The sequence below is a fragment of the Euwallacea fornicatus genome, chromosome 1, assembly GCF_040115645.1.
Source record: "Euwallacea fornicatus isolate EFF26 chromosome 1, ASM4011564v1, whole genome shotgun sequence".
NCBI classification, from domain to species: domain Eukaryota; kingdom Metazoa; phylum Arthropoda; class Insecta; order Coleoptera; family Curculionidae; genus Euwallacea; species Euwallacea fornicatus.
In genome coordinates, this window is record NC_089541.1 from 5,482,195 (window position 1) to 5,501,172 (window position 18,978).

Consider the following 18,978-nt stretch of genomic DNA (forward strand, 5'->3'; position numbering starts at 1 on the left):
GATTTTATTGCCAGTAAAACGCTGTCGGCATTTTGTTGCAATTTGGAACGGAATTCTCGTAAGAAAAACGGGTAATAGTAGACGTAATAAAGACTTTTTATTCAAGAATTGCTTCCGAATATAACAAATGAATTATTTGAAGACAATATTTTCTTTGGAACGGAATTCTCATGAGTTTCGAACAAAAATAAAGATAAAATAGTATATATACAGGGTGGGTTATATTTTGAAAATTATGCCGGCAAGGGAAAAATCCAATAACCCGTCTACCATCTATGGTGGGGAAAGATGATTGAGGGTACGATGAACTCCCTACCTTCTACCGCACACACTCTTGCCGGCTCCGAGTAGTTCTTTTAATAGCACGGGCATGATTGCGACATAGCGTGAGAAATCATTTTCAATAAGCTTTTCAATAGTATTCTGGGATTCCACCCTCGAACGTGTTCGAGAATCCCTAAAATGCAAAATCCATGAGCAATACACCTAGACGTAGAATTAAATGGTTTACAATCAGAATTAAATAATAGAACTGATAATTGCTTCAAAATTTTATTGCAATTAAATCCAAGCAAAAATAAGATTTGCCGCTCAATATTTATAATTTTTTATAATAAGTATTTATATTCATATACTTGACGCATATTGAAAAAAACCTCCTTAGGAATTGCGCAACACTCAGTAATAATTAGTTGTCTTAACTCTTCAATTGCTTCTGGTTAGGTTTTGAACACAACAGATTTCAAGTGCCCTCACAAAAAGAAATTCAAAAGCGTGAAATCGGGGGATCTAGGGGGCCATTCTATCGCTCCTCCTCTTTCAATCCATCTTGCAGGGTAATTGTTATTCAACCACTGTCTAACGGGTAAAACAAAGTGTGGCGTTCTCCATCCTGTTTAAATCTTAGTAAATTTTCGTTCAAACGTAATTCGTCATATTTGTTCAGCAAATTCTCTCGCTCATGGATTATCCGTGATTTAATAGCATTTTCTAAAAGATCACGGTAGATTTCACCATTCAAATTACCGTCAATAAATAAAGGTCCTATGATAGCATCTCCAAGAATCACGGCCTAAACATTCAGTTTTTGTGGATATTGAGTGCTTCGTTCTCTTATAACACGAGAGTTTAAATCACTCCAGGTTGTACAATTTTGCCTATTGAGAATATTATTCAAGTAAAATGTGCACTCATCACTGAAGCAAACGTTTAGCACTAGTCTACTTATACTTTTTGTTAATTAAATACACACACAAAGGGCAACCATTAAAACAGTGGTCTTAGATAGATTCAGGCACAAGAATTTAGCACTGTAATGCTAATTGTTCTTAAAAAGACACTTTTTAATTACAATTTGAAGCTGTAGCGCGTTTTTGTGCTGCCACATGAGAGTTGCATTATTTGCGAAAAGAGTAAGTTACGCCAGATATTTGATGCCTCACACCTGTACCCAACCTCAATGACCCAGATAGAGACCTTCTTAAATTTTCCTCTCTCAAACTGGTAAGAATTCAAAATCGCATATCTGATCCATTCTCTCAATGACTCTGGAAAGTATGGCCAATAAGGTGACATGTCAGTAATTTTCTGGAACTTTTGCCTCACTCTCGTGTAAAGTGAAAGAGCAGTGGCCATTTTTAGGCGATTGGGGACTATGACCATTGATAGCACGCTATTAATTGAAAATTCGAACATCTCCAGAATTGTATTTGGCAATCGCAGTAAGGCTTTAATTTAGATGTCACCACATCCAAAAGTATCCTTCGTTGTTAGCTTTCTGAGGATTTTCTTGGTTTCTCGAAAATTAGTTACCATAAAAAAAGACCCACGAGCGAAAATGGGTCGATACAAAAATCAGTCTGCTACCCAATCATTTTCAAAACTGAGCAGTCAAACTCGTTTAAAACATGAGCAGAAAGATTAGATTTCGATGTTACAGTATCATTCGTTGGTCTGAGTTCTTTCATAGGCGTTAAAGCGTATTGCTGCTTGTTATAGTAATTATGCTTTGCCAATTTAATACCAATCTCTTTGATTTGGTCAGATCAAAGCTTATTCCACAGGGACCTGAATTTACAGTTTTGTTATTTACAAATAAATAAAGCTGCTGGAATCGCTACTGTCTGAGGGTCCAAGAGACATGAGGAACATAGGTGGAACTGAGTCTTCAAGGACGTATTTAGGAGTTTAGACAAGTGGTTTTCTATGATAAATATTTGTTTGATGATAATGTTATTTCTGCAAATTTGTCTATCTTTTGCAGTAAGATGAACTATACCACTGTCGATATTAAGTTTCGTAGTATTTTAAACTGGTCTTTGCTGCATAAATGCATACACAAACCTCTTAATTTTGAGGGCTTCTATTCACAATAATTACAATTTGGGTAACAAAATAGGGAAAACAAAATGGTTGGTCGCCAAAATACGTGCAATCAATAACTACAGTCATGGTCGAAATAGTTTATGTATGAGTGTCCATCCTGTGAAACCCGATCTAATTATTCATGTTTATTACTATTAATATGCATTGCTGTTAATTCTTCCGGTCCCATCAGTTGGGGATAATTTAACCTGAATTTTAGTTGCATTATTCGGCAACGCACATTTGTTTAACTTTAATTAATAAATGATCGTTAGGGATGATTGGAAATAAGCCTTCTTTAGTGTCCAGAAATAAAGATTTGGGTTAAGTTGAATTTAATTGGAGTAAGTACGAGGGAAGTTCTAGAGGTATTCGCTCTAACACTTAAAGAAGAAAATCGGAAAATATCACATTTTTCCTCAATATAATCTTCCTGTAGATTGACATACTTTTTCCAGCGATATTCTATAAAGAAGCTTCGAATGTTTAAAAATAGTCATCAATCTCGGACTGCACCTCATCATTATTGTCAAATTTCTTTCCTTTTCTTCTCTTAAGCCATTTTTTCCAGTGAGGAAATAGAAAATAATCTGCGAGGGCTAAATCTGGCGAATAGGGTGTGTGGAGAGAAGTTTCGAAATCAAGTTGAGTGATTTTGGTCATCGTTGACGGAAATATGGACTGATGCGTTATCTTGATGAAACAAGACTTTCTTATTCGCCAAATGCGGTCGCTTTTTCCTAAGATCAGCGCTCAAGTGCTACAATAAATTTGTATAATATTCTTCGTTTATTGTTTTTTAAATTATCCCACGGGCATTCCGAAAAACCGACGTCGTCATCTTTCCTGTAGATGAAATGGTTTTCACCTTCTCTGGAGACGATTCTCCCCTTTGAGTCCGTTGTTTTGACTGCTCTTTCGTCTCACGTATGAAATGCTGAACCCATGTTTCATCCGTGGTTATGAATCGACGCAAAAACCCGGCTTTATTGCTGCGAAGCTTTACCAAACACTCCCTTGAAACATCCTCACGGCGCTGTTTTTGTTCCATTGTGAGTTATCATGTCACTCATCTTGCGCACAGCTCTCTCATGTCCAATTATTCGGTTAAAATACGATGTACAGTAATTTTTGAAATAACTAAAATGTCTGCTAACTCGCGTAATTTTCCAGTACAGCGTTTCGGATTTTTACCACAATTTCTAGGGTGGTCAGATCTGGAGTGTCACTGGGTTGACTTTTGCGAATTTCGTCTTGGCAGCTCGTAAGAGCGCGTTTAAATTCTGCTATCCAATATTTTACAGTTGTCGACGAAGCACCAGGTTTCTTCAGATTAGAATCTAACTTCGCTTTGATGTTGGGTGGATTAAGACCTTTCAATTGAATGTATTGAATCGTGTGTTGGTGACCGATGTTTTCCATATTCACAAAACCTGTAAAAGCGTTCTCCAAAAACGGCTCCAAAGCAAAAACAAATCAAAGTAGCACAGAAGGTTAGTTCTTTGTAATAGAGGTAAATCTTTAACAAACAAATCGTCATCTATATGCCAGGTTAAGTACTTCTGAGATTATTGCCGTATGTTGTTGCTGTTATGAGAATTATTAAAATAATCTTTTTTTAGAAAGCCATTGGCAAGTTTAGTGTAGACCTACATGATTGGTAGGCACGAATACAAATCCATCATTGTTGCACCAGGCACATGCAACAAAAAACGTTGTTCGATACTTGAAGTATTTTCAGCATCTAATAATTTCGTATTTTTGTTTCTCTCGTGTTGTTTCCAATATGCAAATAGGTCAATTACGGATATTTAATGACTTACCTCAAACATGATGATTGTTTAGTATAATTTCCATATAACATGTCCGGAATGCGTAATGTGAATCCGCCGGAAGGTGTACGCGAACATATTGGTCCAACGTCTGATCCGGAATCTAATGCGCTAATTGGAATGCGTAGGTATTCATCGATCGAACATAGCAAATACCCTGTTCCCTGATAACTTCAACGTCGAAATGAGCGTTAAATTACGTAACCTGAGTTTTCAAAGTAGTTCAAGCTCTTAATTATCAAATTTGACCCAAACATACATTTTCAAAGCGGATTAACATCGGCCCAAACTGATTTATGCAAACGCTAATCCGAATTACAGGAAAATAATAGCTTATTTATGTTTGAGTTGCAGGGTTGATTTTGAGCATTTAATGCGAAAATCGATGCTCTGGACCGGCTTTTGTTTCCGACATTGCTTCTGACCTCGTGTGAAATTATTCGATTTGCGGTGTTTATCAATATGAATGGCCCCAATGAGTCGTGTTTCAGCCATTTTCCAACGCAATTTGACCAGCGTAAATCGTTGGTAAACAAAGACATTAGAATTATTTTCATGGTAAGATTACGAGTTTCTCCTAACAAAAGAAACATCCGAGTCGAGTTTGAGGGCCATCCATTGTCGTGCCTTGTCTCGAACATTGAGATCGGCCCCGGGGGACATATTAGATGCAAATAGATTTTTCAGGAGTCCCTCGATACTGCAGGAAGCAAAATGTAAAGATTTGCAGCTGCGAGTGCTGCTTGTGCATAACAATGCTGCGGTTGGTAGCTGCAAGTTGACGTGTATCTCTCTATCCGGAAGTGGAGCCTGAATGGCTTTGTCTAGATTGGAGAAGAGAGAGAAAGGTTGAGATGAAAAATTGTTAAAAATCTCAAGATTGTTCAAAAGTTCGGAGTTCTGTCTGGAGGAGGCTCTAAAACTCGTTCGCACGTCGCTTCCAGTTGTTGCAAGTTGTTTGAGCGTTGACCGTTTTGGAATCTTAGGCTAATATTGAATTTCTTAGCTTTCTAACTCAAGGGGACTAAGAGATAGGAGTAATAATCCATTGGGGATCTATGCCATTAAGAGTATCCTCCACACTACGAGATCGCCCTGCATGACACTCTTGGATGTGCTTAATATAGGGTGAATGTGTCGCAACAAAAACCAATTAGTATCAAATTGTTTTATCGAAGTCTTTTAGGTGATCACACAGAGTGAGCACAAAATAGCTTCATAATCGTTATGGAAAGATTTTTCCTAACCGACTATGTCAATTACAAAACTATATTGTTTCACATGGGCCTCTTTGAATTAGAATTAAATTTGCATCGCTAGCGGTTCAGCTATTATGCATGCCACACTATTAAACGTTTCACCAACAAATACGAAAATTCTAAAACTATTCTCAATTACACATGTCTCCCTTAATACAAGGATTAACTTTTATTTTATAGCGAGGGTATAAAACACGGAAATAAAGCGAGATCCGAATGGGGGAAGGATTTATCGCTTTGGTGGCGCGAACTTTCTTTCAAAGCTTGATTAAGCCCCCCGATGTTTTAGGCGTCTGAAACTAAGAAATCGCGCCCTACAGTTCCAGATTTACGTTTATATGTATTAGGATATCGATTGTAGGAATAAATTCTCAGAAATATTTTTTCCCAGGGAATGCACCATTTTTCTTGCAACGATACGTGCTTTCTTGAATCGCGTAGAAATCATTGATCAGCCTTCAAACGCACCTGAAAAATTGAACGGCATTTCGTTTCATATCTGGAAAATCAATTTCCTAATCTGGACCGGCAGCGTGCCCTTTGTTGAATACCAATTTAGCCGACTGTCAGCTAAAGTGACCATTCGATCTCAGGCACAAATCGAGTTTATTCGACACGACGAAACACGATTTATCTCGCTGAAAAATAATTCAATTACTGTTTTAGTTGTTCGAATTTTTTAGCCAGTTTCTCCGTAAAATATTAAAGAGATAGGGGATTAACTTCTATTGGTGAAACCTGGCCAATAACTGCCATCTTCCGCTTTTTAACTGTAATTTATTGCATAAAGAAAGAACAAAGAAAACATTAGGTAATCCTGCCAATTCTAATTAACTCAGTAGCGGTGACAACGTGACAGAGTGACTAATTGAAAACCTAGGGAAAACGATTTTTCCGGGTTTTAAATTTAAATTTCGTTTCGGCAAGATAAATTTTTCCCAGATGGAAATTGTATTAAACGCCCTCCCATGGCTTTTTAATGTACGCTCGCATAAAAGCTTTAATCTTAATCCATAAAGCGTCAATATTGTGACAAAGATTTGCTTAATTAAAGCCAGGAACAGAGTAAATAATCACTCAATTACGCCGTTAGGCCGGGAAAATGGAGGAAATAACGTGCCCCCGGCGTGCTGGAAGCAAAGATCAAATAAAACAACGTTTCTTCTTGCTGGCTAACGGTTAAAAATGGTTTTTCTCGGGAAATATTTGACGCCCAAGCAACCATTCACCCGAAAGATAATAGAGAAGGAAGAAATGAATGGGAAAATATCCGGATGATATTAAATTAATTTTAAAATATATTGGATTATTAACAATTTGGATTACGTATGTGCCAAAACCACTTAGAAATCGCTTAAGGTACTGCAAAATACAATATTCAGTAAAGTTAATGCAGTCGAGTTTGCACGCAAAAAGTCCCCAAATCTAGATTTGATGCCAAACTCTGGCAACATTGCGAATTTTCCCATTTGGTTTGTGCATTTTCAACTGTGATTGACTGTATGTGATAGAATGGTGTCTTACCGCTATCTATATGAAGGACATAAGTTTAGAAAGAAATTTTTTGATGAAATAGTCACATTCATGATTCAGAATTTGACACCAACGAAATAGTGTTTTGAAAAAAATTAAGCATTGACAATGCGACCCGCACTTTGTATCTTGAATTCATGATTAATTTATGAAAATGAACGGTGCCTTACCAATTATTTTATAGGAGAATTATTGGATGACTAACAGACCCTCCATATTTTTGTAATTACAACTGTATATGGGGCCGTTCCTCTGCGGTTTTTGGTGTAATTTAATTACACATTTTATGTTCATTGTGCATATTTTCCTGTGTATTTTCTTTCAGAATTAGATTTTGGCTTCGTATTACTGTTAGTTAGTTTCGTAACTTTATTTGGTTGTGTTAACTGAATTTTGGCATATTCAAATAAAAAGAAAGATAATCAATATCGCGTTCTTTGCCAGAATGCTAGACACGTCATAAAGTTTTTATAATTGGTTATTTAACAACCTGTTTTTGAATTAAAATATTTGGAATGCTTCACTGAGAGAGCAGTAAGTATCCAGTTATTGTAGCAAACCTTAATAACGAAAAACCTGAATTTCTTAAGATTCCATGCCAAATAAGAATTTACATTGTAGAATTCTAGATTTGACTTTTTCAGTTGGATTTCAGACATCTCAGGTTCTTTAAGTTTGAAAGGTTTAGGGAAAAAATGTTTTGATTTTTGAGAACTTCTTGAAATTTCCAAGTTTCATATATTTTCAGCCAATTTTGAAAAATTTTTAGCCGTCTTTGTCACGTTCCTCTTTCATTTAAACACAGAATCTTAGATGGAAAAGTAACCCGGTAGCACAGACCCTGAACACTTGTTTGGTATGGAATTCTGTTGGAATGTTTTATAAATAAATATATCCTACAGGGTTCTTCCTTTCCTCATTTCATGAATTTTTAGTCCGTTTCTTTGAAGTAGTTTGAACTGTGAAAATTTTACAATTTTCTTTAAAAACAATTCCTAATTTGATGAAATTCAACTTTTATCCTTGGTAAGACAATTGTAAAGGTCGATCTCATGTATTCCCCTTTAATGAGAAGACAAACATTTTTGGAGAAAATCTAACTAAATAGTTAGTTTTGACCCTAAAAATTTCTGGTTCATTAAGATTTTGCCGCTTTTGGAGTAGCTTGAACCCTAGGAAAGACTTCTTAGTTTTATAAATTTTTGGTAATTTCTAAAGTTGGTTTTAGTTCGGTTTCACAAATCTCGCATTTGTCCAATTAGAAAACCTATTACAGCAAATTTGAACCCCGAAGCTGCTTGAAATATAATTTAAATTGGAAATCTTATTGATTTAATAATTGCAAAGAATTTGCGCCTGGAATTTCTGCGCTTGATGAATTTTCACGTGGTTTTGAAAACGCTTCTAGTTTCATTCCACTCATATCTGATCTTTTCAAATATGTGTAGAATCTTTTAGGTGAAATTTTAGCGGATTATCGGTCTTTTTAGGTTTTCTCGTTTATTCAAATCCTGCAGCATAACAACCATCATGCTCATATTACATTATAAATTCTGACTTCATTTTAGGACAAACATATCCATTATCCTAATAGTTCGTCGAACACTCAAGCTTGAATTTAGTAGTCTCAGCTCGTAAGTTAAGGGTATTTTGTCATAAAATTTTACGATGCCGTCGATATTTCCTCGCTCAGCTCAACTCAATCCAAAGTTTTCTAATTGTTTCTTTGTTGTGGTGACATGACTGTTAACGGTCTGCAGAGTTTCAATGAAACTTTGGCCCAAACTAACTTGAAAAGTCGTGCTTTCATTTATCATGGAAACTTTTCATTGCACAGTCAGTAATGGTATTTTTACGATCCACTCGAGAAGTCAAGGGAATATACCGAAATTCGCCCGCAAGTTTTTACTTGAAAATATTCTTTCCGTTGTGGTGTTGAGTAATGACTATTTCGTGTTATTTTATTAGACTTGGGACGAAAGCTTGATGAACGAGCTTTCTGACAAGAATGGGAGGAATTTCATAACATGCCACCATTGAAAGAACTTCACTGTATGCGACTAATTCAAAAGCTCATTAAAAGCTACTGCGGGTTAAATCATAATAATTATTCTAAGGCAAGCTCCAACCTCAAGTTTGCTAATTGTTTCCCTATTTTAGGGTTGTTAGCAAGAGTTCGAGATGTAACTACATTTCACTTTGTTCGAATATTGATTTTATACGTAGATTCCTACTTTTGTGAAGAGGTACGAATTACTTTACTTTTTCTGTAGATCTATCAGGTAAGATTGTTATTATAATATAATAAAAGCTGGTGGTGATTATAAATTTTCCTGTGGAATTTCGGCACATTTTATGTATAGTGGGGCGATTTGGTCGTTGCCGACAGGAAATTAAAAATAACGACAGGTCACGCTCCCTCTCCTTTTTGTATGCATAGTCCAGTAAAGTCTGAATAAATGAATATAAAAGCTTCGCATACCAGACATGAAATGACTTTTGGCACCGAAACATGGAAACGATGACAGGTGCGTTCGCAAGTGAAACATGACAAATTACAATTAAGTTTTTGTTACTTTAAGGTCGGTTCTTAAATGGCTAAGGGTCAAATTATTAATGTGCTGTTAAATTTACCATCAAGCTCAATCAAGCTAGTTTTGTAGGGGCGCAAAATCTAGCCAATACCTAGATTCCGTTTCAACAGTTTTGTAGGAATTTCGCTGGGATTAAACTTGGCAGTGCCCAAGGTGTCTCGAAAATGCATTTAAAAAATGATATCATAAGATTATTTGGGTCAGTACATTAAGATTTGGTACAAAAATTATTTGAAAAAAAGAGTCTCGTTTGGAGGTTATTAACAGCCAAAGTCCTTTAAAAAATATTTTTTTTGCTATATCTGGAGAATGTTTTAATAGATTTTAATGAAACCGATTGTGCATCTATTTACTAATGTTGGGATTATTTTCATGTAACATTCGCAATGTGCAAATGGAAAGTTCTGAGCCATTTTCGTATAAAAATGACCAAAACTTTTCACTGGGCAGCTGGATGGTATTAACTTTTTTGTCTGGTGATACATTAGCCGTTTTTCCAACTTTTTTATCTCTTGGAAATTTCTCGTACGGTTAACATTTCACGATGAAACATTTTTTTTCTTTTCTCATACAGAAAACCAATTTGCCATAACTTCGATAATTATCGATACTCGTCGATGCGAATACTGATGTCACTTATGGAAAATTTTACGAAAATATATCGACATTAAAAAAAAAATCTTTTGAGATTATTAATAACGTTCTTTAATGAAGAAATTACCAATACGATTAAAATTATGCGTTTTTCCCTTATGGGTATATGGGTCTCCCCAAGGATCTAGGGACTCGCGTAAATATTCGGCGATGGAGTTTCTGGTGATTCAGGAAGTGCGCTGCATAAATCGTAACATAAAATATCATATTTTCTTTCCAAAATCCACAAATTTAACCATATCTGTTATTTTTTCAGTACAGAACGCCGTTATTGGTCTTAAAAAAACTTCCAAATTTGTTGATAAATTTTTTTGATAATTTCCATAAGTGCCATCAGCGTTCACATCAAGTATCGATAATTATCGAAGCGATGGCAAATTGGTGTTGTGTATGAGAAAAGAAAATAATTTTTTTCGATATGAAATGTTTAAGAGAGAAATTTTCAAGAGATAGAAGAATTGAAGAAAGGGTTAAAGTATCATAAAGAAAATCAGTATGATAGAGCTAGTCAGTGAAAAGTTTTACCCATTTTTGTACGACGATGGCTAACAAATTACCACTTGTATCGAGTGAATACACATGAATGGTACATGAAAATAACCCCTGTAATAATGCTGTGTACTGTAGTATGTAATGTATAAAAGCACAATGGGTTTCATTAAAATGGATTGACCCATTCTCTAGATGTTGCAAAAAAATTCTTTTCCAAGAACTATGACCACTAATAGCATCTAAATAAGACATTTTTTACAAATAATTTTTGAATAAAATTTTGATGTCTTGACCCTAATAATCTCATGATACCATTTCTGAAATGCGTTTTTGGGACACCCTGTATATAAAAAGTTTATTTAAATAACAGAAAGTCAAGTAAAAAAAGAAAGAGTTTTAAGGTTTTTGAGGATAAGGTGAGAAATAAGTAATGGTTTTTGGCTCATATCCCCAAACTTCTTAAAAAAACTATTTCTGAATATATATATCTTTTTATCTTTATCCATTTTACGATAAATTAAACAGGGAAACTTGTAGAAAGTTATGGAAAATATAAAAGCAATATTGATTTGAATTATATGCAATTTTTCGTTTAGGGTCTTGACAAAGACTTGTTCTCATTTCCTGAGTAGTGATTCACGTGAAAGAGTGGAGAATTCTGTAAAAATTGATTCTATCAAGAGCTTTAAAATTTATATAATATATCCAAAAATAAAATTTTCGCGCGACAAGTGTTAGAGAACCTAAACCCCAGGCTAAGGAAGAAAAAGCCTCTTCTCCGCACACGAAGTGGTAGAAAGCCAAAAACGAAGTTGAGTTTGCGGGAAAAGGCACTTCCTCTACATTTTTACCTACAGAAAATTGTACTTTGTCACACTAGTGTTGGAAAGAGGATCAAATGCTATTTTGTAGGCATTTCTATATAAATTTGTGACAGGATTACTTAAAAGTAACTATGGCATCTCTTTACTAAACAGAGAATCTTAGGAAAGAGAATATGTCTGCATTTGTTAGAATTACTTTCTATCTCTCCAAATAAATAGAAAGACCCCGTTTTATGCATTTATTCAAATAATTCCTTTTGCATAAGCGTAAAAGCTCTAAACCGATTAAAAAACTACTTTTATTGATTTATTTATATTGTATTTACGAATAAACTAAAGCCCAGCACACATTTAAAATAATTCACCGATCTACGCTCATGTGAAAAAGATAACAAAACTTGATACATATATAAGAAATAATAAAAAAGGTAAAGTTTATACACACGCTCTGGAAAATACCAGTCGTTAAACGCAAATGCGTGTAGAAAAGTGCCAATTAAACACAGTATCGGAAAAAATTTATTTCTTCGCATCAAAATTTGACTTTTTCAGCTCTTCTTAAAGTAAAACCAAATCAAGTTTCTGTTAAAGTCGCTTTTCAAGTGTAAACGAAAGAAATATTCGCTTATGTACGATTGTGTATTTGTGGCATATGCGGCATATGCGACCAAAACGATGTCTTGAGGCCTCAATTATGGTTCGTTTGATATTCCGAAAATTCACAAAACCTTTGCGTCGACTAAGTCGGATTATTGCATTTGAAATTGAAATCAAAACAATCCGCTTGTATCTTTCCAAAACATTGTTAGGGCCGATGAAATTTTCCAGTTTTCCGCAGAAACTTCATTTAAATAATTTATTACAACAAACGCAATTAAATCGGCGTGTATCCGAGAATAAAGCCGGTTTATTTTATTAAAACTAGAACCGTCTGCTTTTTCAATATACCGAATGCGAAACTCAATCAGCCCCGTTATTGACATTGTCAAAGTTATCCAATGCGAATTAATTTATGTTGTATTCTTCGGTTTCCGGAACGATGATTGATTTTTTAACGTTTTCTTGCTACTTCACTGAAATAACGCTTCATTTAGGTAACTCAATAAAGTTAAATTAAAAACCTCTATGTTATAAATATACAGGATTAACTCGTGAAGTTTGCACCTACTCGGAGAAAGTTTAGTAGGAAAGCTCAGGCGCCGGTAACAGGCACGTCACCGAAAATAGGAAAACATTTAGGAAACTTGAAATTGAGTTTCAAAGGAAAATATTGAATTTAGCGCGATATTAAGATAGGGAACTAACGAGGAGGGCTTATGCTTTTGTGGCATTTTGTCAGTTTCCGTTAATAAATTTGCTGACGGATATAGCCAAACGTTTGTTAATCCTTAATAAACGGACTAACTTAACCCTAAGAACGGTGCTCTACAATAAGAAATTTGAATGAAATTTAGCGTTTAGGGACCTAAGGGCTGCTCAGCTGGGACATATGGTTGTATCAATTTCAATCCTCTGCAACAATATCATGTTAACACCCTGCTATGTATTATCATGCGCGCCCTAATCAATTTGAATTTCAAACACAGTGACTAATTAAGCTCTGATCTACGTCAACAATAAACTGCAAACAAAATAAACTGCGAAACTCTGCGCAATGGCCGGAGCTCACGAACTGCAGAGAAATTAATTTTGCGTTCGTATTTCGTCGGTTTCGTTTGTTTAAACCTTTGTTGCTTTCGGTTTGATATACTCGAACGCATTTTCGCTTTTCACCGTTTTAATCGAGCTGGATTATTTGGCTTTAATTAGCTCTAACGCCGGGTTAAGTCAGAATATGATGAATACGAAAATACGCGATATAAACAAAATTGCAGGCTGTTAAGTTGAAGGAGTTCGAAAGTTGACTCGAAGTTCGTTTTTACATGTGACCATACTTAGGCATTAAAAAGAATAAGGAAGATTGAGTCCGAGGAAAACTCCGAAAACAATCGCCAACGTCACATCTGTAAACAGTGACAGCTGACACTGTCACGTTGACAATTAATTGATGTTGACAGCTAAAAGACAAAATTTAAATTAATTAATAATAAATTAATAAGGTTACGTCCTGACAATTCGGTCCACATTCGTCCTCTTTTTATGAGTGTCTCATTAGATAAATGTCTGTCCGAGAATTTTAACCGTTGAGACCTATTCAAAGGAACAAAATATACAAAATTGGGGCAGTCGCAATGAGGGAAAGTCAAAAGTAAGGCATATTCTAAACAACTAATTGTTTCCAATACAAGTTTATCATCGTGTCACAAACATCCATATTAAAAAAACTGCAGGAGTTTCCGTTAAAAAAATTTTAACTTTTGATCCTTATTCCAAAGGAAATGTGTTTGTTCCTGCAGATTAAATCTAAAAATAGGAATTTAAAAAATTAAATTCAAATCTTCATTTTTTAGTGAGTGTCTTGATCCAGGATCACGAGTTTTGTACCATCGAAACCAACGAAAAAGCCACTCTCAAAACGTGTCGAAGTTCGAAACGTGAAACTTTTTCCAAGAAAAAGTGTTTATTCATACAGAAATATGGAATCAACTAAGAATGACGTTAACTTCAAAATAACCCTTTTAAGTCCATTTTATAATTTGTGATCAAGGACAACTCATTATACTTATCCCTCCTGACCTCAGTTTTCAGAATATTTTTTAATAAACGGAAATAAGGGCCCCTTCCATTAGTACAGGCTGCTCATGTTTCAACCAACAACCCAAAAATAAACGTAAAAACACCAGGAAGTAACGTAAGCAAAGTTCCGTCTCATGGGGTTTCATTAACGCCATATTGCACCCGATATTTTCCCTGAAAACTTCCACTCAGTACGAAGTTTTCTAATTGTTTCCCTATTTTGGGTGACACGCTTGTTAACGCTCTATGGAGTTTCAATGAAACTTTGGACCGACTTGAAAAGTCGTGTTTTCATTTATCACGAGAAACTTTCCAATGCCGTCTAATGGCATTTTTACCGACTGTGTCGGATTCGAAACTTAGTTCTCGATCAAAATAGGTTGTTGTTTTTGCTTATTGGAAAAACCGTTCAGGCGACCAAAGCATTATAAAATCGAATTAAAATGAAACGTTTCCCTTAAATACACCTTTTCCGATGTCACAGACAAATTTATAAGTTACACATTACAGCATACACTTGGAAACCTGTAAAATCGCGTCGGAGAGGAAATGGGAGGTGACACAAAGATTTAGACCGAAAATTCCGAGTAAAAGCAAAGTAATACCTTTCTGATGTTTTAATATTTAACGTATTCCAGGTTTCTTGGATAAACATGCAAACTTGGAAGCGCTTAATTATGAGCCTGCTGAAATATTTATGGGCAACTCTTAAGACGAACACGGTTTTCCGGGGTGGATAATTTTAAAGTGTTCTTTTATAGATGCTGGAAATGTTATGTAATTGCCAGAGGTCTCTTAATTTTCAAGTCACATTTGTCGTTTTTAGCCGAAACATTCTCCTTATTAAAAGCAAAAATTTGAATAAATATGAAGGTTCTTCCTCGAAAACTCAAAACACATTTGGAATTCCATATGAGCAGAATTGTAGAAAACACGATCTCAAATGCAAATTAGAAAGAAACTGTACATAAATATTATACGTCCCGTTTCAGGAAATAAAGAGAACACGCCTCTAAAATTCCTGGAGATCATTTAAATGCGCGGGATGTTCATTTATATTTTTTCGCGGATTCCAAAAACTTTCTCCAGAAGTTGCTTCGAAGTTTTATTTGATTTTCGTTCTTGCAGAATCCTAATGAAATTCTTTTGCATTTAACTTTGTCTTTTTAGCCTCTTTCCAAGTCAATCTCTGGACCAAAGACATATTAGCCAATAATTTTGAATGCCCAAGTACATAATTCTAGGACAAATTTGCCGAAAAAGATGTAAACCTTTGAGTGCGAATTTCGGGGAAACTTTTTTAAATCCGTAAAAGAGATGAAACGAACGAGGTTTGCCATTTAAACGATCTTATACATCTTTGAGATGGCTTCCTCTATGGCTTTCGAACAATACAATTCAAAGCATTATTTATTTACTATCCACTCGGGGTTTACATTTTACATATTGCTTTGGAATGTTCGAGAAATTGGAATGCAGAAGTGGCAGGGATATTCAGATGTTTACTATTGATTGGTGGTTGGGGGAAGGAAAAGACGAATGGTAGACCTTTTCCTTTCTCAGTGGAGTTAAATTAAATTCTTGTATTTTGAGGTAATTATTATAATTATTGCCACGGCATAGCAATTGCCACAGGAAGCTTTTTTTCTTGTTTCATAAGAAATTTAATTTACTTAAGTAGATTAGAAAAGAGGAATCGAAATGAAATAGAACAGGTGCATATTTAAACAAAGAGCCCTGAAGGAGGAGTTATAGAGCTATTTAAAATATTTGAAACAGAAAACTTGCTTACAATAAACTAGTAGGTCCTCCATTATGATTCCACATCACACGAATTAGGTTTTTACCTAAAATTTTAGATCGTATAACTTTTTGGCTGGATAATTGAAACAATATTATTTGGACCATAAAGATTAACCCTGAAAAAATCCTTAGTTCCAATACGATGTCCAGAAAGTAAAAACAGAGATATTCCGCATAAAAATAAAATTCTAGAGAAGTTTTTGACTGGAATTCTGATTTTGGTCACGAATTTCGCTCTTTATACCATTAGTTAACACAATAGGTTTCGCGCCCCTGTTTAGAATTTGAGAATACTTACTTTTTAGATCTGAAACAAACCACGAAATATTGGATGATCGTTACTACATGCGAGTTACGAGGTTAGTCCTAGAAGTGCTCGATCTGACATGTATATGGCAATTTTTTTTCTAAATTATATTACAAAGACTTACTCTTAAAAAGTCTATGTCTGCAATTGGAAGGTGCTACGTTGAATCGTGTGTGTTTTAGAACCGTTTTTGGTAAACACTTTTAGAGATTTTATAAACATAGAGATTATTGGTGATCAATTTGCGACTCGATACTTTCATATAAAAGATTTTAGTTCATCCAACATCAAAGTGAAGTTAGATTTTACTTTGAGGGTATCTGTTGTTTCGTCAAAAACTCTAAAATATTGGGTAGCAGAATTTAAACACGGTCGTACGAGCTGTCAAGACGAACTCCGCAAAAGTCAACCCAGTGACACTCCAGATCTGACCACCCTAGAAATTGTGGTAAAAATCCGAAACGCTGTACTGGAAAATTACGCGAGTTAGCAGACATTTTAGTTATTTCAAAAATTACTGTACATCGTATTTTAACCGAATAATTGGACATGAGAGAGCTGTGCGCAAGATGAGTGACATGATAACTCACAATGGAACAAAAACAGCGCCGTGAGGATGTTTCAAGGGAGTGTTTGGTAAAGCTTCGCAGCAATAAAGCCGAGTTTTTGCGTCGATTCATAACCACGGATGAAACATGGGTTCAGCATTTCATACGTGAGACGAAAGAGCAGTCAAAACAACGGACTCAAAGGGGAGAATCGTCTCCAGAGAAGGTGAAAACCATTTCATCTACAGGAAAGATGACGACGTCGGTTTTTCGGAATGCCCGTGGGATAATTTAAAAAACAATAAACGAAGAATATTATACAAATTTATTGTAGCACTTGATCGCTGATCTTAGGAAAAAGCGACCGCATTTGGCGAATAAGAAAGTCTTGTTTCATCAAGATAACGCATCAGTCCATATTTCCGTCAACGATGACCAAAATCACTCAACTTGATTTCGAAACTTCTCTCCACACACCCTATTCTCCAGATTTAGCCCCCTCAGATTATTTTTTAGTTCCGAACTTGATAAAATGGCTCGGTGGAAATAAATTTGCCAGTAACGAAGAGGTGCAGTCCGAGGTTGATGCCTATTTTGAAACATTCGAAGCTTCTTCATTGAATATCGCTGGGAAAAGTGTGTCAGTCTTAAAGGAGGCTATGTTGAAAAATAATGTATGATTTTCCATTTTTTTTTAAGCGTTAGGTCGTCTACTTCTGGCACTATTCTCGTATTCACATTTTAGACTTGGGAAATGAACAGGCAATGTGAAGTTTTGTTTTTCTCTACGGCCAAAAGAATCTATCCCTTTCTTGCCCCCCGTCTGCCTTGCTTTGGCGCTACCAATATTTCTTTAAAAAGAGAATTAAATTGTTCACGGTTGTTCGACTGATGGATCGAGTCCGTAGTTAGCAAGTAGTTTTTCTCTTTTTGAAACTGCCGTTTGGTAGTGTTTTATGAATGATATACAACGATATAAGAAAACCAAGAAACCTTCGTTAGGAATATTTTGGCAAGATTTTGTGGTTTTCATTGCATCAAAATTGAATTGTAGACAAATTAGTTCCGGAAAGCATGGGGGGTTTTTCTTAATGGCGAAGTAATGTTCGCAGGCCGATCGCTTTGTTAGCGCTGGCAGGTGGCTATATTAAGTTCGTTGAGGATGTGAGTCGACGTTTCAAGACGACTGTTATAATCTGATTATTTTCTTTCAGGATAAATTGTTTTTTCCCCTTATTAGATTAGTTGCTCCGTATTCACGAAGGAATGAACGCCAAAGTGGGATAATGCTTTTTTCGGTTTGCGGTATATTGGATCGCATTAGTCGAACCAAGGAGCGGGGAAAATTATCTCCACGAAGCTTTCCCTAAAATTCCAAATTTTCCCGTAATAAATTCGTCGGCCGAAGCGGTGCGGATTGAAAGGAAGTCGTTAACAACAATAATTGCTCCAAAGGGAAGTTAACGATAGAAGTTGTAATAACATCAGTGACAAAGATAGTGTAAAGACATTTGCACGAGGAAGTACTAATTAGATCGAGACTAATGGAAATTGAGTACAGGGAGAAAATTATTTCAAAGGCCGTAACGTTAGCAAACAGACACTCCGTTGTACCCCGAAAGAATTGCCTATATACACTTTTAGAAAAATCACTGAAATTAGCTCAGGAAAACCTGGTGAATAAATCGGAAAATCAATAGTGGACGTATGCGATTTATTCTTCCTTGTTTTTTATTTGAGTGATTATTGCCTGATAAATCTAAACACAAAATGGCAATAAGTAAGTATAAAACCAAAATCCACGACTTCTGAAGCTAATAGGCAACTATCAGGATTCGTCTGGCATTAGCAGGATTATCCCTAGTTTGGCGTTTTAGCATTATGGTTTTCATATTGGTAAACCAGTCTGCCTTTCAATAACTCGCTCTTTAATATTCCGGTTTTAGTTCGAAGTGGAAAATTACATCGTCAGATATTCGTGAATGGTGGTTCTATTTGGATTCAACTTGGTAGAAACATGATACAGAATGTTTTCTAAAACAACTGACAATTTCAGGGAGAAATTTATTGGGCTAAAGTAAGAAAAAACTTA

At 35.4% G+C, this 18,978-nt stretch overlaps 2 protein-coding genes and 1 long non-coding RNA gene across 3 annotated transcripts in view; all 3 read left to right on the forward strand.

The window, feature by feature from the left end:
• aus (argus) overlaps nt 1-18,978 on the forward strand; it is a 131,109-nt gene that overhangs the window by 17,411 nt on the left and 94,720 nt on the right. The window lies entirely within an intron of this gene.
• Nucleotides 13,623-14,283, forward strand: LOC136340044 (uncharacterized). The gene is made up of 2 exons (XR_010732244.1): nt 13,623-13,800; nt 14,003-14,283. It is a non-coding gene; the product is annotated as an uncharacterized lncRNA (long non-coding RNA).
• On the forward strand, nt 16,930-17,778 carry LOC136350788 (histone-lysine N-methyltransferase SETMAR-like). Its single transcript, XM_066302869.1, has 3 exons — nt 16,930-17,167; nt 17,241-17,560; nt 17,632-17,778. Exons 1-3 carry the CDS (start codon nt 16,930-16,932, stop codon nt 17,776-17,778), a joined length of 705 nt encoding a protein of 234 aa, XP_066158966.1.

Excerpts from the sequence above, each read along its gene's own strand:
- LOC136350788 (XM_066302869.1), top strand. The coding sequence starts at position 16,930 with ATGGAACAAAAACAGCGCCGTGAGGATGTTTCAAGGGAGTGTTTGGTA. Across the intron at positions 17,168-17,240 it reads GTCGGTTTTTCGGAATGCCC|GAAAAAGCGACCGCATTTGG; the intron begins GTGGGATAATTT and ends CGCTGATCTTAG. Across the intron at positions 17,561-17,631 it reads AGGCTATGTTGAAAAATAAT|ACTTGGGAAATGAACAGGCA; the intron begins GTATGATTTTCC and ends TTCACATTTTAG.